The following is a 24,695-nucleotide window of genomic DNA, read 5'->3' on the forward strand; positions in this document are numbered from 1 at the left end:
CGGTTTATGCAAAACAGCAGAGGCCTCGGAGGAGGGTTTTTTAGTCTCCAGCTTGTGCAGTCATTGAAAAAGAGAAGCAAAGCTGTCCCTGAGGTACTCCACGTCCGCCTTGCCCCTGGGAGCTGGGCCGGTTCCAGGAGGACGACGACTGAATTAGCTCGCTTTGCAGAGAAAGGCGAGCAGCGCCCCTACCCGGAGAGTAACTGGGCGCCTGCAAAGTCGCGCATGCCCACTTCGGCCTCACGCCCCACTCCTAAGGCGGCGAGATTTAGTGCGCAAGCACCATCCATTGGCGCCGACTCCTCCCCCTAAGGCGGGAACACACGGGGCCCAAAATGGCGGCCAGCCGGTACCGGCGTTTTCTTAAGCTCTGTGAGGAATGGCCAGTGGACGAGACCAAACGGGGCCGGGACTTGGGCGCTTACCTGCGACAGCGGGTAGCACAGGCCTTTCGGGAGGGAGAGAATACCCAGGTGACCGGCGGGGAGGCGGCTGGGACGAGGGGAGGAAAGGACGAGGCAGGGGCGGGGCCCACTAGCGCGCTAGCAGCGGGATCTGCGCATGCGCGCGTCCTCATTCCAGGCCGCACGTGAGCGCGGACCCCCGTTTCTCCCCAGGGAGCTGCTGAGAGCGACGCCCTTTCTACTCAGCGCTCTCCCCCGGCTGCACCTTGGAATTGCCGAGGAAGCTTTTTTAAAACTCCAAATGGGCCGGGCGCGGCGGTTCACACCTATAATCCCAGCACTCTGAGAGGCGGAGGCGGGAGGATCGCTTGAGCCCAGGAGGTCAGCCTGGGCAACATAGTGGGACTCCGTCTCTGCAAATCAAAAAACAAACAAAAACTTAAGATACAGAATCTCTAGGGGTGGGATCTTGACCTCAGTGTTTTAAACGCTCTCCAGGTGATTTAAGATGCAGACAGTTGAGATCCACAACACCAGTGGCAGCTGGTGATAGCTTTTTGCTCCCGTAACGGTAACGTTACCTCATTATCTCGCAGTGTTGTGTATTGACTGAGCTAATCCCCAGATCACTCTGCAGGTCCCCGCTAAGCGTTTGCGTTCTTCCTGAGTCCCTGCAAGCCTGTGCAGCAGGTTTGGGTCCTCAGCTCGGAGCTGTGTGTGAGTAGTAGGCCTACATTCTTGCTCTCCTCCAGGTTGGCGCTGCAGGTCTGGGATTCATTCATTCATATAGCTCGTATTTATTGAGCACCTACCATATGCCTGGAGCGGTGCTAGGGAAACAGCAGTGTTAAACAGGGGAAGTCCTGCCCGCATGAAGTTTTACATTGTAGTTCAGGACACAATAAACAAGTAGGTCTACGTAAGACAGATAAGTACTGTGATCAATAGAAAATAGGGTAGCATGATGAAAGGGTAATATTAGTCGGGTCTTTCTGAGGAGATGACACTTAGGTGAGACCTAAGGCAAGAGGATGAGCCAGCCATGTACACTTGGCGGGAAGGCCATTCCAGACACTGCACATGCCCAGAGGCAGGAGGCAGATTGACATGTTCGAGGACAGAAAGCAAGCCAGAATGGCTGCAGGGTAGTGAGTAAGGTGGAGTTTGCTAAGGTGGAGGTCAGGAGCCAGGCACAGTAGGGTATTATCTGCTCTGATTAGCTGTTAGAGCTCATTGTAAGGCAAGTGAGAAGTCACTGGGGATGTTTAGTGAGGGGACTGATGTGCCCTAATTTACTTTTTTTAAGACTATTCTGGTTATATGTGGTGAGTGGGCTATAGGGGGCAATAACAAAAAAACAAGGAGGCTGGAGAGAAGCCGATTATGATACTATAAGTGAGTGATGGTGGGGGGTTGGATGAGGATGGCAGCACAGAAGATGGGAGTGGCTGGATTCAGGTTATGCGTAGGTTGAGTCAGCAGGACTTGCTGATATATGGGATGTGGGATAAAGGAAAAGAGAGGAACCAAAGATAGCACCTAGATTTTTTTTGGCCTGAGCATCTAGGTCTAAGATGGTGCCATTTACTGAGGCAGGAATAGGTGAAGTGTAGGAAGAATATCTTGAGTTCGATGTTAAGCAGGTTAAACCTGAGATGCCAAGTACACTGATTTCCTAGTGGCAATGTCAAGTAGGTGTGCTATATTTGGGCTTGGGGCTCGGGCAAGAGACCAGAAATGAAATGAGATACATACACACACAGTCTGAAGAAATGACTTGTGAAACTTCGCCAAGACCTGCCAAAGAAGGAACATGGTCTTTTTTTTTTTTTTTTTTTGCAGCTTAGCCCAAAACAGAGCCAAGCCAGCCCACCTAAAGGAGCAGGAGCACGCCCAGTGGCATCATTGTGACTGGACTGCTGATTGGCTGACAGCCTGGGAAGCGTCTGACCCAGGTTATACAATACCCAGGGCCCTCCCATTGTTCATGGTGGTCTTTGCTGGCCCAAAGTGTAAAGATCTTTAAGGCAAGAATCTTATCTAGTCCCAATTCTACAAACCCCATGAACTTCCTAAAGCTTTACTCCCTGCATATTTTTAGTATGAGCTCCCTGAAAATAGAGATGATGCCATTTTTATCTTTCCCCCTCTCCCCTACCAGTGTCTAGCATAGTTCTTGGCCCATAAAAAACACTCAGTAAATGTCTGAATGGATAAGTAAATAATTGGTTGTGGCTCATGAGACAATTGTCTGAATATAGTTTCAGATGTAGCAGAACTAGACAAAGAGAAGTTGTGAAGAATGAGAAAGGAATATTTGTGTGTTCTGAGTGGGGAGAATTGATTTGAGAGCTTACCATGTTTGGGAAATTGCAGGATCTATGGAATAAGGCCATAACCTGGCCCTCACCACCAAGGAGCTTACAGTTTGGGCAGTCAGAGGCTCCATCTTTGGGGAGGTGAGAGAGCATTACATTCACTTGCTTGATTGTTAGTGTAAGAGGAGCCAGCAAAGGAGGAAAGAGTTTTCTCTTTTAGAGTTGTTATCACCTAGGGAAATTGTTCCTGAGCAGTCAAAGGTCCACACAAGTTTGAGTCCCAGCTGCAGATGCAAGTCATGGCTCTGTTGAGGATTCTGTAGCAGCTGATGAATGCATTCCTGGTAGAGTGAACCAGTGCATCACGATGGCAGCAGGAGCATTACTCAGGACCACTGTTGTGGTACCTCATCCTAATGTCACCTGAGAATGCACCTGGGCTTAGTAAATCTTTGTGGTAATTTTTGAAGGGCGCAATTCCTTGCTGGAATTGAAAACACTACTGTGAGTCACTCCTACTGACACCCCCAGATCATTTATAAAGACCTTGAGAAAGAAGGTGATTTTGGTAGGCTGTTCATTAAACTGGTAGCAGGAGGTGGGGATTAGATCCAGTTGACTGACTAGTATGGAGCTCCTCCTTGGTTATGCTGGTTGCCAGAAGACAGGACTGGAGGGGAAAGTAGCTCTGTTCAGGCCGTCTTCCCATTCCTGTAGAGGAGAGAGGCAGTCAGTCCTCTTCTCAGCCTCTTGGCTTCCTTCGTCCTAATGATCACCCAGAAAGGTGCACAGCACACCTTTGCCGGCATGATCTCATTTAATCCTTAGTGCAGCTGAGTGGTAGCCATTACTGTTCCCATTTTACAGATGAGGAAACGAATCAGAAAAACAAGACAACACTCTGGGGGTTGTCTAGCCATAAGAGACAAGCCAAGTGAGAAACATACCCAGCCCTCCTGGCCCTAGTGTGCATTGTCTCCTGGGTGCCTGGCCTTTCCTCAGCTGCTGTTCCAAGTTATTGTTAGAACAACCTCTTATTCCATGAACATCACACCACTTCCTTCCCCTGGTTGCCTGTTCAAACCTTTTTGGGCCATAGATAGTTTGGGCAGCAAATGGAACTCCCTGTGTTTACCCATCTATTCTTTGCCCCAGCCACTACCAGTCCAGATGGGAAGAAAGATGGTCCTGGGTGGGACACCAAGCAGAGAAAAGCTGGGTTAACTAAAGGGCAAACTAATAATTCATACTCAAAACCAGAGTACAAAAACCACTGCCTCCATTTATTCCACCTCAAATTGCCCTCTGGGGAGTCTCGTGGTCCACCCTAAACCCACCAAGCGGGGAGGTGGTGGTGGGAGCAGGAACACACGTAACTCCTCTTACACCCCATATCCTATTGTGTAGTTTTAAAAAGTCAGTGTTTATGGGCTTTGCCCCTTTTGAATACAGTTTGTCTAAGAACACGTGTTTCCTACAGCCCTGAGAGCTTAATAAAAGAATTGCAACGTGGGGGAAGGTGGCACAACAACTGTAATTGTTGACTTAACAACAGGGAAAGGAGCAGATCTTTCTAATGAGTTCATTAGGTGCTTCCTAAAAGATCCAGGACTGCACACCAGCACCCACTTATGTAGCATGAGTTGCAACTCCGAGGGGCGGCCTGGAAGAGCTGCTGCCCAGGAAGGGGCTCGCCCACCAGGGAGTTCTAATTGTATTGTATCCAAGTTTAAGTATAATAATATTGGCCCAGTTTGAAAGAAGTTAAACTTTTTCTTGAGTTTCTAATAATGTAAATGATATTTCCACCTTCTCAGAGGATAATTCAAAGGTTTTTTTATGATTCTGTTTTGTCAATCGTCCAGTTGAGGCCTGGTCCTTGGCATTCCTCAGCGTGGCAGGGAGCTAGCTCCCAAGCCACCTGGCATATGCTGGCCACGGTGAAGCCATCTCAACGTTGCTCACCCCCACTTGTGAGCCCCCTGAAGTCATGTTTTTGAAGAGTGTCCTAAGAACAGATTATCCTATTTTTAGTTACATATTGAGCCCATCTAAAACCTGGAGTTGTAAGGAGAAGCATCTCTAAGACGGAATGCAAACATCTCCATCTTTTTTTCTCTTCCAATTCTGAATGGCGCCAGTGTGAGCTAGGGTAGTATTCACACCAAGGGGTGGCGTTTATCTCTGCATATGTAAAGCTGCAGTCTTCCTCCTGAAGGGATAAATTCTTAGCCACTTTTGGTAGGTCACTACTTTATTCAAAGATCTGCCTGTTGCCTCCTGGACAGGTGGCAGGCAATTTTGTGAGACCTGCAGTGCCTCTGATCCTTGGTCCCAGCCTGTGTTTCCAGTCTTGCCTCTCACCACCCTAACACGAGCCCCAGACTCAGCAAGGGTGTCTTCTCATGGTCTCCCAAACTGTCCATGGTACAAGCGATTCTGATCCTTTGAGACTTAAGTGCACTGTGGATCACCGTACCCCTACAATCCCCAAAAACCCAAACACAGAGTTTGTCAAGAATTTGGTGGCTTCCCAGGCTCTTGGAGCCCTCCCTGGGTTCCCCTTAAAAGCTCTGCCTGCCTAAAACACCCTTGTCTTGTGCCTCTTCATGCTTCATCCTCCCAGTCATTTCTGGTCCCTGTGTCACTCATGCCCAGGTCGGCACTCCTCACTCTGTGCACTGTCGCTGCAGTGAAACTTAGCCCTTCCTTGCCATACCTCCCCGTCAGCACAGCCTGGTGCCCAGCTCCCACCTCGGGTCTCCTGCAGCGGCCCATGCTTCACAGCTCTGGCTCTCACTTGCATGCTGCCCCGGGCAGGGTTGGTTTCTAATTCATGTGTATCTTGTCTCTGCAGTGTGCCTGCCAGCTTCTCCACAGCCGGCCTGGGTCTTCTTCTTTATGGCCCCTCACAGTCCCCTAGTGGGGCACTGTCTCTATAGTAGGTGCTCAAGAAATACATTTTCAACTCAATTGAAGGGAATAGGCTCCCATAACAGAATGAACTCATTTCAGAAGTTCATTACCAAGTCTTGAAAGCCTTTTTTTATAGATCCTCCTGGATTCAATCCAGCTCTACCTTAATTAGCAAAGCAATTTGCAACACCCTTTCCGAAAAGTGCTTATGCGTCCCTTTGTGTGACTAGACTAGGGGCTGCTGTACCAATTGCTGTCACCACTGAAAATTCAATTTGGAAAATCGAAATCAGTGCCTGCGGCACCGATGTAGATTTGTATGTATAAAAGTTTAATATGGTAAAGAGAAATTTACTGACGACTGAGCAGGGGAAATGCAAAAGGAGCAAAAATAGAGCTATAAAGGACACTCGTCAGATGAACATCTATTTTATTCACATTTGGGGAACAGTGCTGAATTTTTCATAATGTCCCCACTGCTGCCTTTTTCAAACCCAGCACTGCTATTAGTCCTAAAACGTCCATGATCTCATTAGGTGTGAATGCAAAATCAGGTAATTTAAAGCTTGTATTAAGAATATTTCTAAAAATGCACAGTCCGTTTCCTCAGAAAAACTGCATTTCAGAACTCAGGAATGTTAGTGCTGGAGTCTGTGAATAGAGTGTGAGCTATAGGAGCGTGGTGAGGCTTCTGCGATTTGACAGATGTCTCCACTGACATCCTTTTCAGGATGACTTTTTTAATTGCTGAGCTTGAGTTATCTGTGGCTAGGAACCCAGCATTGATCAAGGCCTCATCACTCCTCAGGCAGTAAGAACTTGCTAGAAATGGGTATATCTCAAACTCCTGTCACCTCCAGTGAGCTGCTTCTACAGCCTCAGACACCTTCTGACCTCAGACAGGAAACTGGATGGCAAGTCTATTTTAGGACTCAGGTGTTTGGTTTTCTTTCTCGGATTACAATTGAGTCCAGGAATTCTGGGAACTCTCTAGGAGACTGTCTCTTTCACACAGAGGAAGCTTAAGAAGTGAGAGTACCTGAGGGTCACTTTGCTTTTTGCACTTAGACTTTATGCACTTTGCTCTTACAGGAGCAGCACTCTGCAAGGGTGACCCGCCCCCCGTGCCCCTCCTGTCTATCCTGCTGCCCATCAGAGATGGGACTAGGTGGCAAGGAAGGACAGCACCTTATACCACACCTGCTTGAGTATCATAAAGGTTGCTGAGCAGCCTACTGGTGACTTCTCACTGCTAGAGAAGTTGGAGCAGGAAGGGAACTTGAGTTGACAAGGTGTTTGAGGGTGCGGATCTGGTTGGAATGCAGGTTTATCAGGAAGCAGTGTTAGGAGCCCAGGAGAGAGGCAGAGGCTATGGGAGGAAGGTAAATCAGCGTGTGGACTCCTTTCCTAAGAGCTTAGTTGGGAAAGTGGTGGGGATGGTGGCAGGATGGGAAGGTCCAGATAAGCGGCCATCAGGTGAAGTCCGGGTGCAGCAAACAGCTGCTCTCTTGGCAGACCATGGAGTGCTCAGTGACCGCTGAGAGCCACCAGCGTCAGTCAGGAGTGAAGCCTCAGCAGTTTCTCATCCGTCCTCACTTCCGTTTCCAGCGCCACGGTCTGCAGTGCACACCAGCCATGCTGATCCACTGATAACATGCTGACCCATTCCCTGGGCACGGGCTCCACCTGGTCCTGTGCCTGGAGCGCCCCCACTCCCTTGCTGGTACATGCACCCATCCTCAGCTGCTCGTTCTCCAGCACTTCCTGCCTGGCCCTGCAGGCCCATAGCACCTCATACATGCCCCTTCGTTCCACTCTCACCAGGGTGGTCCTGAACTGTTCTGTCCTTTCCCCTGTTACTTTGTGAGACAGGGGCCTGTGTTTACTGCAACTCTTTACTACTAATAACTGTAAGAAAAACTAATCACTCACATTTATCAGTGTTCCAGGCCTGGAATTCAGAGCAGCCCAAGCATTACCTCATTTATCCTCACACCACCCTGGGAGGTAGGGGCTATTATTATATTTTCTTTTAAAAGAAAGGTTAGGTTGGCCAGTATGCTTCAAAAATGTTCAATGCATGAAAGACGAAGGCCGAGGAACTGTCCCGGATTAAAAGAGACTAAAAGATACATGACTGTTAAATGCAGCAGGACATCCTGTTTTTCCTTAGATTATTATTGAGACAATTGACAGAATTGGAATATGGACTGTGCATTAAATAATAGTGTTGTATCGATGTTAAGTGGCCTGAATTTGATCACTGAACTGTGGTTATATAAGAGAATGTTCTTGTTCTTAGGAAATGCACACTGAAATATTATGGGGTGAAGGGGCATTATGCTCCTCCTTTCAAGTGGATCAGAAGAAAGATATGTATGTACAGATACAGAGAAAGATAAACTGGCACCTTTTTTTTCTTAAGTGTGTTTCATGGGGGAAGAGTGAATGGTTTGCCTGACATCACATAGCTGATAAGGGATGGTGCCAGGATTCAACCCAGGTAGTTTGACTCCACTGCTCCCTACAGCCTTAGAGGTACTCATTCACCCAAGCATCCCCTGCTCATAGATGGGCCAAGCGTGCTCTAGGGTCTCAATGAATGTCTGTTAAATTTATAAGTGAGCACACTTTGGGAGGCCGAGGCGGCCAAATCACAAGGTCAGGAGTTCGAGACCAGCCTGACCAACATGGTGAAAGCCTGTCTCTACTAAAAATACACAAAATTAACTGGGTGTAGTGGTGGGTGCTCGTAATACTAGCTACTTGGGAGGCTGAGGCAGGAAAATCACTTGAACCTGGGAGGCGGAGATTGCAGTGAGCCGAGATCGCGCCACTGCACTCCAGCGTTAGCTTTTGGCTGTGCATGCCCTGCTGAAGAAATGTTCCAGATGTGTCGTCCAGATGTGTGCAGAATTCCATTCTAGCAGGACTTTCCCTGGAAGAGCTGACCGGCAGCAGGGAGGCACCAGCCTCATCCTTTTCCATTCATTCTGTCCACTCAGATAATGACTTTGATTATTATTCAGCAAACACTGGCCACCTCTTCAGGCCATAATCCTTCCTCTTCTGATGTATCTAGCTGTTCTCGTGATGAGTAGCCTGAACCCAGGAATGGGTCAGGTAGAACTAAATGATGGATTGTCTTTTTTGTTTGCTGTAAAGTAGGGACCTCATTTGACATGCACAGAGAGGCAGCAGTGGAGCTGCCTATTAAACTCCTTTACTACTGATTTATTTATGCTCTGCCTTCTCCAGGGAAGGATTTAAGTTAGGAAAAAATCCATCATTTGAATTTTGGGGGAAAAAAATGTGAAAGAGAAAGTTTTGTTCTGGGGAGCTTTTCAAAATTCTTGGCAGAAAAATTTAAAGAATTATACATAAGTAATAGCAAGGACAGAATAAAGGGAAAGTTCGAAGAGGTAAGAGGGAAGAGACCACGCCTCCTCTGTATGCTGCCTGTCTTCCTGACCACGCCTCCTCTGTATGCTGCCTGTCTTCCTGACCACGCCTCCTCTGTATGCTGCCTGTCTTCCTGACCACGCCTCCTCTGTATGCTGCGTCTTCCAGAGAATGCCCATCAGGGGCATCGCTGTCTCTGGCACCAGATGATTTACTTATATCCCCCTTTCTATGGCAATGCCTCAGGGTTCTGGGCCATCTCCTTTCTAGCAGGACCTAACTGTGGTCCCATCTTGGTTCTCCTCAGTTTACCCATTTTATCTTAAATGTTGCCACCTTCATGTTTCTTCCCTTCTTGTAGAGTTTCATCAGCTCCCCACTTATCACAGATGAAAACTCAGGTGATTTTTTTGTTGTTGTTTTTTTTGCCTTTGCTAAAAGATTCTGTTGGTCTGAGGCTGGGCATGGTGGCTTACGCCTGTAACCCCAGCACTGGGAGGCTGAGGCAGGCGGATCACTTGAGGTCAGGAGTTCGAAACCAGCCTGGCCAACATGGTGAAACCCTGTCTCTACTAAAAAATACAAAAATTAGCTGGGTGTGGTGGCACATGCCTTTAATCCCAGCTACTCGGGAGGCTGAGGCTGGAGAATTGCTTGAACCCAGGAGGCGGAGGTTGTTGCAGTGAGCCAAGGTTGTGCCGCTGCACTCTAGCCTGGGCAATAGAGTAAGACTCTGTCTCAAAAAAAGAAAAGAGAAAAAAAAGGAATCTACTGGTCTGGCCTGAAGCATCCCAGAGGATTTCTGCCTCCTCTTCCTTGCTGACAGCGTCTCCTCCCCCAGGAAGGCCTGCCCTTCTCCCTTCTGCTTGCTGACCCCTGTGCTTCTTTCAGAACCCAGCGTCTTCTCACTTCCATCATGCACTGACCACTTGAGCATGTGGGGACTCCCCCACTGAGTCCCTGTAGCCCACTCTGCCCAGCACCCCCTTTGTTAGGCATGCCTTTCCAACCTTACATTTCTATTGTGGCATCTCCCACTGCAGCTGGTGTCGTGGCTCACAAGTCACAGATGCTCAACAAATGCTTGTTTACTGGTTAATCTGATTTTTCTGCAGGTTGGGGAGTTGATGAGGCAGAGCTATGCCTCCAAAAAGTAGTTTCTAATAGCAGAGCTATAGTCCAGGTTTGCTTCCCGCAGAGTGGAGAAGCCAGTGCTAGCTGCAGGCCTGCTTCATGTGAATGCCTTATTAAGTATGGTCTTTCCCCAAGGTACAGACACTGTGGGAGGCAGGACTCCTTTGCTCACCTCCTTGGGGGTTCTTTGCTTTTCAGGTTGCAGAGCCTGAGGCCTGTGATCAGATGTACGAGAGCTTAGCGCGACTCCATTCAAACTACTACAAACACAAGGTGAGTGGGCCACAGTCTTTTATATCCCCAGCTTTCTGACAGGACAACTAATAAGAATGAGTGAAAATCTGATTATGTAATATTTTGTAAAGAATTGGCTTTGCTGCTTTCAAATGAAACCAGTAATTTCAACCAAGCCAACAGAGGTGCCTGGTAGAGGCTTTTACGCCACTTAAATAAAAGCTGTTTAAAATTGTGAATACAGGGAAAAGGGAAGAAACAACGAAAACCAATTATGAATAGAAGCCATGTATTTGATATGCCAGTGTGTGCTCCTGGGAGTGTCTGACAGCCATTGGATTTATACCTATTTTCCCATTCACTCTGAGGGAACTGACACCTCCCCACACTCTGGTGATAAAGGTGGGATGATTGGGAAAGTCCCATCCTTTCCGGAGCTGGGCGCCAACATGATTACTGTCAAATTCCATTTAGAGTAGTTTTTCCCATACTTGAAAAATGTGTTCAGTAACTCCACAAACATGTGGCCATATGCTTATGTGGAAGATGGATTTTTTCTAAATCCTCCTTACTAACATGTGATCCATGAGCAGCAGCATGGGCATCACCTGGGAGCTGGTTAGAAAAGCAAATCGGGGGCCCCACCCATACCTGTGTTTTCCAGGGGGGACTCATGGGTCCATTAAAGTTGGAGCTGCCTCCTGGAGACTGTACTGGTTCTTGTAAGGCCAAGTCTTAACCTCAAGGTGGCGCTGCTCTTCTTGTTAGGCCTGGCCTCTGGTTGCTCAGGGCCCAGATGAAATGCAGTCAGAGAGCAGGGCTTGTGTACTGATCTCTCCCCTCCCTTCACTTCCTCTCTGCCCCGGTGACCAGTACCCTCGCCCCAGAGACACCAGCTTCAGTGGCCTGTCGTTGGAAGAGTACAAGCTGATCCTGTCCACAGGTAATGAAAGCACAGCTGCCTTTTCTCATTGGTTTGCAAATGACTCTGAGTTTGAGTGGCCAAGGGGAATTGTCTAAGAAGACAGCTTTGCCTGATGGAAAGTCTTGTAGAACAGCCCAGAGGAAATTCTGAAGCTACAGGGCTCATGCATTTTGACCATATACTGTGGAGAAGGTCAAAGGCGTTATTTAAAAAAGAAAATCTCGGCCGGGCACGGTGGCTCAAGCCTGTAATCCCAGCAGTTTGGGAGGCCGAGACGGGCGGATCACGAGGTCAGGAGATCGAGACTATCCTGGCTAAGATGGTGAAACCCCGTCTCTACTAAAAAATACAAAAAACTAGCCGGGCGAGGTGGCGGGCGCCTGTAGTCCCAGCTACACGGGAGGCTGAGGCAGGAGAATGGCGTGAACCCGGGAGGCGGAGCTTGCAGTGAGCTGAGATCCGGCCACTGCACTCCAGCCCAGGTGACAGACCGAGACTCCGTCTCAAAAAAAATAAAAAAAATAAAAATAAAAAAGAAAATCTATCTTTAGTGCTTTTAAATTCAAGGTTGGGCAGCAGGGAACAGGGGAATACATGTTTGCCAAATGGAAATAGTTGAAATCAGGATGGAAGGAAAATAATTTTATTTTTATGGTCCTAAGGGGGCTTTATAAACAATGAAGGTTTTAATTAAAACAAAAAGCCATTCAATAAATGTGTTTGGGGATATCCGCCTAAGAGTTATCTGACCCAGGGGACATGGTCTGTGGGTTAGATATGAGTTTAACTAGGTATGTTTTAGAGTCATTGGTAGACTCTGATTAACAAGAAAGGAAACATCCTGCCAAGCCTGTCCTTTCCTTAGTTCCCTATCTCCATTGTCCCTAAGGAGGGGGGCCAGAGAGCCAGGGCTGAAGTAGGCAGGTACTGGAAAATTACTATTTTTGTTGCCAAGTATATTATATACAAAAATAGGCTAGCCTTTTCTGGAAGGGCATGGCCCTGACACATTTCCTTCTGGTATTCTAGAAATATGTCTTTCCTCTTCTTCTGGCAGCCTTCAGCAACTTAGTTTTGAGGATTTGGGCTTCTAGAAAACCATCTTCTGAGATTAAAACCCGGTGGTGTCACCTGCTATTGTCAACTCTAACCCTGTTTTTATTCCAGTACTCTCTGGGAAACAGGTGAAGATATTTTGGCCAGGCAAAATCACTTTATTGGCAATTTTTTTAATGTGTAAATTTACTCTTCTATCCCTGGGTCCGTTTAATTAGCAGCATTTATGCACATTATTGTGAGGGCCCTGGACCCTCACAAAGTTTGAACTTGAAGTGAGGGTGGAAAAAAGTTCCAGAGGCCCTGCCTCTGCCCTGTATGTTGTTCACCTCAGGGCAGCCTCTGCAAGTGGAAAACAGGCAGCAACGAAGGCTAGGAGATAGTCCCACCATTGGTCTGCGCTGCAGCTTGTTCTGGCTGCGAGTTTAGTTCCAGGAAATTTGCTGAGAATTTGTTTTCACAGCAAGCCTCATATTTTTGTTGCAAATTGTGTGGCGTAAGCTCACCAAATGTTTCCTCTGACAGGACAAGAAAAGACCTGCAGCACTTTGTAGTGAGAGGCTTTGAGGGCCTGGCGAGTCTGAAATGTGCTGTGTTCTGGGTCACGTGTGTGTCCACCCTGGGACTGGTGTCATGGAAAGCGCCTAAGGGAGGCCTCGGGGCTTGGAGATGGACAGTGTCCCTCAGTGTCCACCTGGACACTGGAAACGTGGACTTCCGGAAAAGCGCCAGAGCAGGGGCTTTTTTCTGTCACCTTTTTTGGTCAGAAAAGATACTCTTTTTTTCTCCAGTAGTTTTGTTAACATGAAAATTCAGGCCGGGCAAGCAAAACAATATTATAAGAATATCTAAAATTTAACATATACGTAAAATTAGATTTCATGGAACATTAGCCCTAGAGACTTCAGAAAAATGGTTCCGTACTGGGGGTGACTTTGGCCCCCAGGGGACATGTGGCAATCTCTGGAGACCTTTTTAGTTGTCACAACTGGTGGTGGGAGCAGCGGTGCTACTGTTATTAGTAGGTAGAGGCCGGGATGCTTCGAAACAGCCTTCAGTGATGCACAGGCCAGCCCACAACGAAAAATTATCTGGCCCAAATTGTTGGCAGTGCCAAGGCCAAGAAACCCTGCTTTGGTTCCCGGGTGTGGGGACGTGTATTTTCTTAACCAAGAGCCCCTCCCACCCGCATTGTGGTGGAGATGGCTGCCTTTTCATTGAGTGCAGGCTGTGTGCCAAGCAAGTTACTTCCATGATTTTCTTTAATCCTTACAACTTTTGAGGTACATGTTTTTTTTTTTTTCTTTTTCATCTCTCCCCACGTTGTCTGCAGATGTGTGTTTTTATCTTCATTTTACAGATGAGGAACCCAAAGTATAGAGGGTTGAGTAATGTGCTTGAGGGGACCCACAGTGGGAGACAATGGGCTGGGATTCAGGCCTAAGTCCATCCCCCTCCCAGTGCCTGCTTAACTCCACAGCATGTGCTGGGCCTGCACGCCAGGATTCAAATCCCTGCTCCACTTCCCAGCTGTGCAAACTGAGCAAGTTACTTCACCGCCTCCTGCCTCAGTTTCCACACCTGAAAACAAGACAGGGCTGTGTGGAGCAGGCCAAATTTCGCGATGGACCATCTGGGCCTGTGGGTTGCACAGCAGACAGCGCAGGGCCATTTCTTTGCCCTCATATGGAGCAGGGCAACGAGCAGCACACCCCGCTTTGATGCCGAGGGTGAGGAGAGGGCAGGAAACCACTGAGAGCGTGCTGGGCACAGAGCCTGGCACACAGTGCTCAGTCACCGCGAGTGGTCACTTCTGTTACCCTGTTTAATCTGCTCTTCAGAAGCTGGGTCTAAACTTCCCTTTTTCAGGAACACACTGTGTGAAAAGCCAGGCATGCTTGTGTCGGGAAAGCCCCATGGGTCCAATCTATGTCATCAACTTTTAGACTTGTCTCTCTCTTTTTGTCTTTCCCTTTGCAGACAGCTTGGAAGAGTTTAAGGGAATGGATAAAAGCATGTGGAAGAAACTGCAGGAGAAGTTTTCCTCCAAGGGTCCTGAGGAGGATCATAAGGCCTGAGCCCAGGCCTTACCTCACCCACATATCTAGGTGTGGAGTCTTGTACATTGCCATCGTCAATAAAACTGCCCCAGTTTTCCCGTGACCTTACAGTTTGGGAATCTCCTCTAGCCTTCCCAGAAAGGAAGGCTCTAAAGAAAGTTTCAGCCTCAGAAGGGGTGGCGATTGGGCTGTCTGCTGTGACTGCTGCTCATGGGGAGGGAAATCTCCTGGGGAGAGGAAATGCAGGTTTCCCTCTGGGCCTGACAAGGGAAGGTAATGGGGCCTCAGCACAAGGTGCTTCCTGCAGGACCACAGGAGTCCCCGCCCCTCTGACAGGGGTCTGGTGCCTCCTGGCAAGGTACTCAGGCTCTGTTTTGTTGTAGGAGCTCCTGGGAGGAAGCCAAAAATAGCAGTAAATACTGAAAAGGGCATCCTGTTGCAAACAGAAAGCATCAGGGAAGTGTGAGGCCCAGAGAGGCAAAAAGCCTGCTTGGCCCTCATCCCCACTGACTCAGAGAAGGACGAACCTCAGGCCTCTGTCCCTGACCTTGCAAAAACCCACATGGCCCATTGGCTTAAGGGACAGGGAAGCTATAGACAGGCCTTGGCCAGGCGGGGCCTCAGCTACAGTTGGCTTCAGCATTGTGGGCAGGTTCTGTAGGTGGCCACAAGTCAGAGGCCATGCTGGCTGAGGACACACACAGGGTCACCTCATTATTCCATGGAACTTTGGCTCTTCCTGATAGACACATTCACTTTCCTAGTTGAGCATTCTTCTGTCTGGAACCGTGAGGGACCAGGCTGGGCCCACAGCGCCCCGGTGGGTACAAAGTAGAAATGGGTTCTCAACCTCATCTGCGTCTAGGCTCCTCAGGATGTTCTGAAATGCATAAAATAAAATCGACAGGACTGCAGTAGAAAATAGTTATGCCAAAATGCAGTTCTGGGTAGGGAAATCTCAGGGGAGGACCCCTGAGAGGATGTCACTCAGTGCATCTCCTGAGAGCCTGAGGAGAGGCCAAGCCAGCAGGGAGGGGCTCTTGTTCCTGTCTTCTGCCAGTGTGTCCTGTTAATCCTCACAGCCCCCGAGGGAGTGCAGGAAACACATCCCTTTTTAACGGACTAGACTTCTATTAATTTATTTAAGGCAATTAACATATTAGTTCTCAGGCCAAAGGATTTGTAAAACATTACACCAAAAGGAGAAAAACAAGCGGTCATGAAACAGCCATGCGAACGCCGCTCAGCCCTTGTTTGCCTGGGCGTACAACTCTTCCCCAGGAAGCCTGGGAAGAGGCAGGTCCCAGGAGCAAGATCGTCCATCATGGAGTCATCAGGCCACCTACAGCCATGCCAGGGTGGCATGGACATGACAGTGAGGTCTGCACTGGCTACAGCAGATCTGAGGCACGGAGGGAGCTGTACAGCCATGGGCAGGGCTGAGCACAGCACCCTTGGAATAAGTTAAATAACAAAGCCCTAAAATCACTAGTAACAGCATTACTGCCACCTCCCCCAGAGGCCGGCAGCAGCCAAAATGTAGTGCTTGGAGATAAAGGGGTGACCCCACTTTTAACTACCCATGAGGACTACAAAGAGTTGTCAGTTACTGCTTTAAGGGACAAAGGTCTCTAGGTAGGATTTGTCTTCTGCTAAGGCATTAAGGTAAACTGAGTCCCAGTGAACTTTCAAGTCTTTTTTTTTAAGGGCTCTAAGCAGGTCTGTCAGCTCTGAGGCTCCCCCTCCATGCTGTTGAAAGCCTGGGTCGGTGTCGGGGTGTCTGGCAGAGTGGGAGTGGAGGCTGGCCAGCTGGCTGGGCCACCCAACCCGGGCGAGGGGGCAGTGTTCTTCACAATCGCAGTCTCCAGTGATGAGCATCCCCTGTTGGGGCCTTCAGTGGCCCTTCTCAGCGGCTCATGCAGTTCTGGACATCCACAAAGCCTAGGCGTTGCCTGCGTTTCCGCTGCTCTGTCATCTAGGGTTAAGCAGATGCCAACAGGCCCGGTCAGGCCTCCTGGCACCTTCTCTCCATGGGTGCTGTGGAAGGGCTTGGCGCCCGTCTTCCTCTGTGGGCCCAGCTGCTATTCAGCACTGGCAGTGGGCCAGGGCCCCTCGGGGTGCTTTAAGGATGTCGATGTCAGCACCAAACCCTTGTTCTCAATTAGCGTGTCACAAACCCCGGATCTGATGCAGCTGAGAAACCAGCCCACTAACAGGCTGCCTCATCTTCATGCAGGCACTGCCAGATGCAGAGGAGGATGTCTAGGCAAGAGGGCCTTAAACTCGGGAATCCCCTCAAAGGACCTACCTGGCAGCTGCAAGAGGAAGGGGATGAGAGACAGAGGGCCCCACTACCCTGTACTAAGTTTCCACTTGGCCTTGTCTTCAGCAGCCCAAGGCAGGGGTTGTCAACCCCAGTCTGACTTGCCATGTAGGGGAGAGTGGGCCCATCCAGGGCCAGAGGTCAGTGGGGAAGAGGGTGGGGCAGGAAGGATGAAGGCAGGCAGGGGCTGCCCAGGGATAGAGCCCAGGGTGGGCCTGGGATCAGGCAGGGTGCATACCTGCTCCTTGAGCTCGTTGAGCTGGGCAGTGAGGTGGGACACCAGCTTCATGGTGGAGTTGAGCTTGTCCTGGAGAATCCGAATCTCGTTCTGCTCCCCCTCGCCCTCGTTGCTGACAAGGGACATGGCCCGCATCCGGGGGAACCAGTCCAGGTTCTTGTTCTGAAAAACATCACCAGTGGGGTGAGCAGGCGTGGGCCCAGCCCAGAAAGGCCTCATTTAGAGTAATGTGGGGGGAGGCTTCTGCCACACCCTTGACAAAATTACTCGTCAGGGATGTGTCATGGGAAAATCTGAATTGACCTGGTCCTCCCTGGGGCCAGAGTGAGCTGGCAGTCAGCCCTCTGCCACTGAGACAGGCTGACTTCCGTTAGACAGCGTCGGCAGCTGAGTTTGAGTCCTTCGCTGGTATCAGCACCATCTGTTGACTCTCATCACACCCCCTGAGAGGTGGAGGAAGGCCTCTGCACCCAGACAGACCCTGGATCTCCTTCCTTCCTTCCTCCCGCCCGCCTGCCTGACAAGCACGCCCCACGCCCTGGGAAGACACAAGTCAGACAGATGGCAAACGGAGGGAGCGGGAGGCTCCGCTGAGGAAAGCTGGCATCTGACACGTGTCTGGGAGGCAAAGCCATGTTTCCCAGGACAGAGGAGTGGGGAGGGAAGGGCACCAAGCAGTTCTCGGCTTCCTTGTTGTAAGCTGTGAATTCTCAGACCAGCAGATAAGCCTGTACACAAAGATCAGCTCGAAATACAGACTTAAACGACAAAGAATTCCTTCTTTATGATTCATTGTCTTCACTCCATTATTACAGACATTGGACAGATGATATTTAAAGTTTTTCCAGGCTCCCCTTCAGCCCAGGACCATCTAATTCAGACTTTTTAGGAAGCAGCCTGCCTTCCCGCCAAGCTAGAAAACACTCCCTGAGAGTGGCCCACAGATCACTGGCCACAGGCAGGATCTCCCCGACTCCACCCCTCCTCAGCATCACTGCACCACAGGCCCAGGGATACCACACGCGTTCTTTGGAGCTGATGGGTTTGCCGTGGGATTTTTCCTGACACCCAGAAGTGGGAGGAGGCCCCTCCGCAGCAGCGGGCCGCTGGCAGCCAGAGCTGCTTCCAGCTGCTGCTCCTCGCCCTGCAGCCCAGAGCTGCTTCCAGCTGCTGCTCCTCGCCCTGCAGCCCAGAGCTGCTTCCAGCTGCTGCTCCTCGCCCTGCTGACCTTTCAGCAAGTGTCTGCAGCTGTCCGAGCCCCTCCCCTGGCCTCCCAGGGCCGACAGACAGATGTGGCCACTCCTCTCCAGAGCCCAGGGTACTCAGAAGCTAAAGCCATGAGGCCTCTGGTGCACAGTGATGTTGACTCTAGAATGGCTGGCTGGTTTGGGCCCAGAGGCCCGGCGCAGCCCCTGCTCACACCTTGATCATCTGGGCCACGTAGCTCTCGGGGCCTGTGTAGTCGGTCTTATTCTTCACGCGGACCAGGACAATGAAGTACAAGTAGTTCCACATGTTGTGCTCCAGCTTGATGTGTTCCTCAAATGACACCGTCTTGTTATCAAATTTGTCCCTCTCCAGACCTGAGGGTGCAGAGGGCGGGAATGAAACCATCAGGCATCAAGAGCCACTGCAGGGCCACCTGCTGGAGGGGACCCAGCTTGGGGGCGGGGAGGCATTTATTCTCGGGATGAGCGTCGGGATGAGCGCTTCCAACGGCTCGCTCTGGGCTATTTGGGTCACTTCTATTTGAAGCAGCAGCCACTTAGTGGAGATCCTGCCCTGCCGCAGCTGCAGCCCTCCAGCGGCAACCGAGGACTCTAGGAGTAAACGCCAGAATTCCCCGAACTCAGGGGAAGCATGAATGGCTGAATAAGTGAGGTCCTACAGGCCATACAGGAGACACCTGCCTGAGCCCGAGGTGGCTGGTGAGGGGACTAAAACTTCGTTTCAGGGGTGGGAAAACCACTGGACTGAGACTAGAAGCTCCAGGCACTGCCTGGGCTCATGTCCTCACCTAGAAACCCCGGGGGTTTACAGGGATGGCCCTGTCTCGCTCCCTTCTGACTCCAAGTTCAGGGAGGGTCATGTTCTCCCCAGTTCTGGGATGAGCAAATGCATCAAATCATCAGCCCCAGGGCAGGATTCCCCAGGGCAGGAAGGGCCAAACCGCCACTGCCGCTGGCGTCAGATGATGTCCCAGCCCCGCTGCGGCCTCCACAGAGCAGGAAGCAACCCTCACCACAGATGAAGCATGTCGTCTTGAGAATCTCTTCCTTCTTCTGCTTCTCACTACGCAGGTCAGCGAAGGTGTCGATGATTACCCCAAAGATGAGGTTCAGCACGATGATGATGACGATGAAGAAGAACAGGAGGTCATAGACCACTCGCGCTGGGAAGAGAGACTCCTGCGGGGGGTGAGGCAGGGAGGCTGGGCCCAGTGGTCCCCACATTCACCCGGGCAAGACAGGACTCAGGTGGGGGCCAGGGCTGTGATATTGGGGACCCCAGCAGAAGGAAATGAGGGCCTCTGGTTTGGGGGCTGTCAGATGGCAGAGTGGACCCAGCCTGGCTCCAGAGCAAGAATTGCAAGCAAAAGCCCTGAGTTTGGGTTAGGAAAGCGTGGACTCAGGACACGCCGGGGTGAAGGCCTGCAGAAGGAGTCAGGTGCGGGGAGGTAGGGCTACGAGTCTTGGCGTGTCTCTGCCCCTAACACTGATTAGGGAAAGAGGCAGCTCTGAACACCTCTGCCCACCCTCAGGACGCCTGGCCACACACATTCCAGAAACCCTCTGTCTGGCCAGGGAGGCCGCCTCTCACTCCTTCTCAGCAACAGCAGAAGGACTGACATTCGGGAACGTGGCTGCCCAAGCCAAATCATGAGGCCTCCTGATGAAGCTGATCAGCTCCACCCTCTGCCCGCCTGCTGTGGGCTAGGAAAGCCAGTGGTCACCGTCCCTAGCCCTGGGGCAAAGTTTGGTTGCGAAAGTCTTTCCTTATGGAATGAGAGGGTGAGGGGGCAGCTGAGCAGTAATGTCATGGAATTGGCCAGGTGTGGAAAGCAGAGAAAAGGGGATACAAGTTCGGAAGAGGGGGTTCAACCCTGAATATCTGATGCGAGGCCAAGGAGTCTCCACAGTTGCTGATCGGGACAGTGGCTTGGGCCCCGCAGGTTTGGGAGTGGGCAGGAGTGCTCACATCTTTGGAGGGCTTGCGGAGAATGTCGCCTACACCACCACCGTTGCGTAGCCCATGGTTCATGACAGTGACGATGCACATCAGCAGAGTGTCACAGGCCCGCTCTGTGCTGTCCAGGTCCCCATCCTCTGCAAGCAGAGTGTGCTCAGGCCCAGGCTGTCAGCTCCCCGCTCCCCACCCAGACTCCCACACACACACCACCCTCACCTTCCAGGACCTCGGGCACCGAGAGCCCCGAGACACAGTCCATCTTGTCCCCACTGCAGGTGTCCACAAATGCAGCAGCTCCATGTGGCATCCCCAGGGGGCTGGCTGGAGGGGACATGAATGAGGTCACCAGGAGGTCCAGTGCCTGACCTTATCATCCCCTGGCTCTGTCCCCAGCATCACATCCTCCAGGAAACCTTCCCTGATCCTGCCAGCCCTCCACTGTCCGGCCATAGTGAAAGGTCATCACGCCTCTGCCCCCCACTGGGTTGCACACTAAGGGCAGGGAGGGGTCTCTGTACCCCTAGGCCTGGCACACGGGCAGCTTCTGCAAATACTGGGTTTAACATGAATGACAGTGCAAGGAGCTCCAGCCCTCAAGCAAGGGGTTCCTTAGGGGCCAGAGACCCAAGGCTCTCCCACCCACTCTGTGTGTTCCAGAAAAGATCGAGGCAGACTGGTGTGAGCTAGACGTCCCCAGAAGCCAAGAGGAGAAGCAGATGGGAGCCTGGTGAGGTAAGCGCTGCAGGTCCTGGTCCTGATGCCAGACACTTGTGAGACCCAACCTCATTCCCCACAACCTGCCCAGGAGAGGAAGCCTCCAAGACCTGTGGAGTGGTTGTTGGGCAGTCGGTCGACCTCAAGGATGAAGTCATCCTTGAGGAAGAGGAAGCCGACGATGGAGAAGAGGTAGACCAGGATGAGGGCCAGCAGGGCTGTCAGCAGGATGGAGCGGCCATTGCGGGTCACACTCTTGATGACGTTGAACAGGGTCTCCTCGCGGTAGATGAGGTCAAAGAGCTGCAGGATGGGGTTGAGATAGGGATGGCGCCTTGAGGGGCTGGGCCGGCCAATCTCGCTGAGGATGCCACTGGAACCCTGAGGGCTGCCCGGGCTCCAGAGTTTCCCAAGGCTCCTCCAGGAAGGTCTCTGCACTTAGTCAGGAGTAACCAAGCTGGGTGGGTCTGTCAGGGGAGCTTCTCAAAGAACCTAGAATTCTAAGGTCACAGAAAGGGAGTGGCCCAGGGGAAGGCACGAGGGGTGAAATGGGTGGCTGAATACCAGCCAACTCTTACAATGCCCTTGCTACATGCCAGGAAACAGTGTAAGTGCTTTCCATGCATTAGCTCATTTCATCTCACAATTATTTTAGAAGGCAGGGGCTGTTGTAATCACCATTTTACAGGTGAGAAAACTGAGGCATGGGGCAGTTAAGAAACTTGCCCAGTTACACAGCTAGTAGTAGCCCAGCTGAGATGCAAAGCCCTGGTCCAGCTCCAGAGTCCAGGCTTGAACCACCACTGTACAGGAGAAAGGGGTCAGATGACTACCAGGAGTAGCCATCAGGGCCTTGAGGGCCAGGCTTGGGTAAGGCAGAGGAAGACTGAAATCTCACTGCTCCCAGCCCAGGAGCAAAAGGACTGGACAGAGAGACTGGTGACGGGGAGCTGCCAACAACTCATGGGAAGCCTCAACCACCTCATGCCCCCATCCAGCCCCAGCCCACCCAGAAGGCCTCACCAGGATGCTGTAGAACAGCTCATGAGCAAAGAGGCCCAGGACACTGGTCAGGATGTAGCCCACGTGGTAGAGGAATTCCATGTCCATGACCATGGCCTTATAGCCCCGGATGAAGGTGCCACGGTTGCCCACGAAGCTCACCACAAACACGATCTTGTTGGTCAGCTGGGGGTGAGTGCAAGGCATGAGGGTCAGCGCTCTACCACCTAGTCTGAATCCGCACACATGCCTCCCCAGTGCCCAGCTCAGAGCCTGGGAGGCACGGCATTAACGAAATTGCTTCCAGAAATACATCTGGGCACCTGGGACTCAGAATACAGAAGCAGCCCCTTGGGTCCTCAGTTCCAGGAACACAGTGAGGTATAGGCAAAGGAGGATGGGGACAGAGAAGACCACTGACTGGGTCTGTCAGGCAAAGGTATTCCTTGCTCAAAGCACTTTATTTCCATCTGTCAGGAGATTGTCATTATATATGAATCTTCACATCTGCCATGTAGCAGTGCCCCTGGGCAGTGCACAACCAGCAGTGTGCACAGCCACCCTGACCCTGTTGTTCCAAAGGGACTCTTGAATTTCTGTCTCTGGGTGCCAGCTGCCCTCAGATGTTGAGGGAGAGGAAGAAAGCACAGAACAGTCCCTGCCATCGGTCTATAAGGAACTTGGGAGCGCAACAGAGTGGGGGGGATGGGACGGAGCAGTGGCTTCTGGAAGCAGTAGGCCAGCCTGCCATCTAAATGCAGTGAGCATGAGCTTGTTTGGGAATGGGGGCTCCCTCTGGCACTCACATTGAGGGCACCCAGGATGTTGAGTGTGGGCCCGATGCCCAGATAGTAGATGGAGCGTAGGATGAGCGCCACGATGAGGGGGCGAATGCTGTAGCGCTTGGTGAACAGGGCCGCAATGGAGAAGCAGATGAGGATCCAGAACAGCAGTGAGATGAGAGGGGAGTCCAGCACGCCTGGGGGCCAGGGGCAGGGTGAGCAGGGCTCCCTCAAGCCCACCACAGCCCCAGAGCAGGTCCAACAGGTGCCGAAAAGCCACCTTCTCCTGGCGGCCTTCCCGGTTAAGTTCCTGGTGCCTGGTTTTAGCCTCCTCCATTACACCTGCCCCTCAGGCCTAAGCGGGAGGCCCTGTCCAGCTGCGGCTACCAGGTCTTGTTTCTGACTGACACATCTGTGCATATGCACGTGCACGCATGCGCCATCTCCCATGAGGTCAAAGACCCTGACCGTCCCCTTGGACCGCACCTGTGTCTCCATGATGTAGTGAGAGCCTACAGGATGGCGCAAGGGGGTGCTTTTGCACACTCTGCATCTGGTCCCCTCAGAGGCCAGCTGGCCTCAAGGCTCTGCCCCACCCCAGGGAGGAGGCATGGCAGGGCCTGGGGAACCTGCCGGCCAGCCCTGTGTTCTCACCTGTGGACGCGCCCTCCATGTAGGGGTAGAAGAAGGCAATGATGATGTTGATAAACACGGCCAGGTTGAAGGAGATGCTGCCCCACAGGGTCATGCGGCGGGAGAACCAGTAGATCAGCGGCATGCCTGAGGAGGAGGGCAACGGCGAGCTGCTGGAGGGCCCTGGTGAGCACCCTCTGTCCCTTGCATGCGGGGACCCGCTCAGGAGGAAGCCACACATGGAAGAGCGCTTCCTGGGGGTGAGGCGGGGGTGGGCGCAGGGCACCCACAGGCAGGCAAGGGAGGCCATTATAACAGGGTGTCAGTGAGCAGCTCCAGACCGCCCCACCCTCCCGCCCGCGGGTCTCACTGCGGAGCTTGCGCTGCCACTCCATCTCGTTGTGCAGGAAGGAGGACTGGTCAAAGAAGTCGCTCACTTTGCTGCCCTGCTCGTCCTGCTCGGTAGTGGTGAAGAGCCGGTGCTTGGTCTCCTCCGTCAGGAACTGGCAGATGCCAGGCACTGGGAACACGATCTGCTCCATGCTGCGGTCCTGCCGCACAATCTGAGCACGCACAGCACATGGTCACACCCGGCCCAGACCCCCACGCCCACCCCTGCTGCCCACAGGCCCACCTCGATCTGGGACGTGTGGTTCTCGTAGTAGGCCAGGGGGTCTTCCTCCTCCTCCTGTGCTGGCACTGAGGACTTAAGCATCTGTGACAGCTGCTTGTTGTTGAGGCTGAGCTGGAGATGGGGAGGGCGCGGAGGTCAGACCCCAGCCTGCACATCCAGGCCTGGCACTCAGCCCCTAGCCTCCCAGGCCTTCGCCCAGCTCTGAACTACACTTCAGCGAGTGTTCCCGCCAAGCCAGACCAGGCCAAGCCCAGCCCAACTAGGACGTAGCCTCGAGAATCTGGTGCCAAAGGGAGGGGAGCGGGAGAGCCATTACCAGAGAATCCCAGAGGATAGCCGGGGCCTTCCTCAGTCCTGCCCAAGTGCAGCCCGGGTCCTGCTTGAAGCTTCCAGACCCACCCCAGACCCACCTGAGACTTGCTTCCATTTCTCAGTCTGAGTTTCACCCCTGGCTGCCAGGCCTGATCAGCCTCCTAAGCTGTACCCCCAAATTCTAGCCTGGCTCATATTCTAGGGCCTCACTCTGTTCCAGGCCACGCCCTTGGGTCGATGCTCCTCCCTGGGCTCCAGGCCCTGCCCCCACCCCAGTCTCGGGGCCAGCACCCACCATGGAAGAGATACCCTCGGCCTCCTCCTCTTGAATGCGCTTCACCGGCTTCAGCAGGTGCTGCAGCTGTTTATTGTGCCTGGAGAGCTGAAGGAAAAGGCAGCACAGTCACCAGGGCATGGTG

At 51.9% G+C, this 24,695-nt stretch overlaps 2 protein-coding genes across 4 annotated transcripts in view; one reads left to right on the forward strand and one right to left on the reverse strand.

Annotated features, from left to right (window-relative positions):
• The first annotated feature begins 276 nt into the window (after positions 1-276).
• LOC105514218 (ubiquinol-cytochrome-c reductase complex assembly factor 2) lies at positions 277-17,781 on the forward strand. 3 transcript variants are annotated; one of them, XM_011945453.1, is made up of 5 exons: positions 298-473; positions 10,373-10,447; positions 11,282-11,351; positions 14,370-14,497; positions 16,686-16,767. In XM_011945453.1, the coding sequence occupies exons 1-4, from the start codon at positions 336-338 to the stop codon at positions 14,465-14,467; spliced, it is 381 nt and encodes a 126-aa protein (XP_011800843.1). In that variant the 5' UTR covers positions 298-335; the 3' UTR covers positions 14,468-14,497; positions 16,686-16,767. The 3 variants fall into 3 exon arrangements, with proteins under 3 accessions (XP_011800842.1, XP_011800843.1, XP_011800841.1); XM_011945451.1 differs by having other exon boundaries at positions 321-473; positions 14,370-14,402; positions 14,462-17,781; XM_011945452.1 differs by lacking the exon at positions 16,686-16,767 and having other exon boundaries at positions 277-473; positions 14,370-14,557.
• The window catches only part of ITPR3 (inositol 1,4,5-trisphosphate receptor, type 3), a 90,018-nt gene continuing 80,895 nt past the window's right edge, over positions 15,573-24,695 (reverse strand). The window contains exons 46-58 of the mRNA XM_011945450.1: positions 24,572-24,658; positions 23,965-24,075; positions 23,701-23,893; positions 23,352-23,477; positions 22,722-22,894; positions 21,937-22,101; positions 21,024-21,216; positions 20,416-20,520; positions 20,209-20,336; positions 19,253-19,418; positions 18,433-18,593; positions 17,011-17,172; positions 15,573-16,424 (exon numbers count right to left, since the gene is read on the reverse strand). Of these exons, the coding sequence (XP_011800840.1) occupies positions 16,356-16,424; positions 17,011-17,172; positions 18,433-18,593; positions 19,253-19,418; positions 20,209-20,336; positions 20,416-20,520; positions 21,024-21,216; positions 21,937-22,101; positions 22,722-22,894; positions 23,352-23,477; positions 23,701-23,893; positions 23,965-24,075; positions 24,572-24,658 (1,839 nt within the window). The 3' untranslated portion in view covers positions 15,573-16,355. The remainder of the gene's footprint in view (positions 16,425-17,010; positions 17,173-18,432; positions 18,594-19,252; positions 19,419-20,208; positions 20,337-20,415; positions 20,521-21,023; positions 21,217-21,936; positions 22,102-22,721; positions 22,895-23,351; positions 23,478-23,700; positions 23,894-23,964; positions 24,076-24,571; positions 24,659-24,695) is intronic.

Source organism: Colobus angolensis, unplaced genomic scaffold (assembly GCF_000951035.1).
Source record: "Colobus angolensis palliatus isolate OR3802 unplaced genomic scaffold, Cang.pa_1.0 Scaffold24, whole genome shotgun sequence".
In the NCBI taxonomy this organism is placed as follows: Eukaryota; Metazoa; Chordata; class Mammalia; order Primates; family Cercopithecidae; genus Colobus; species Colobus angolensis.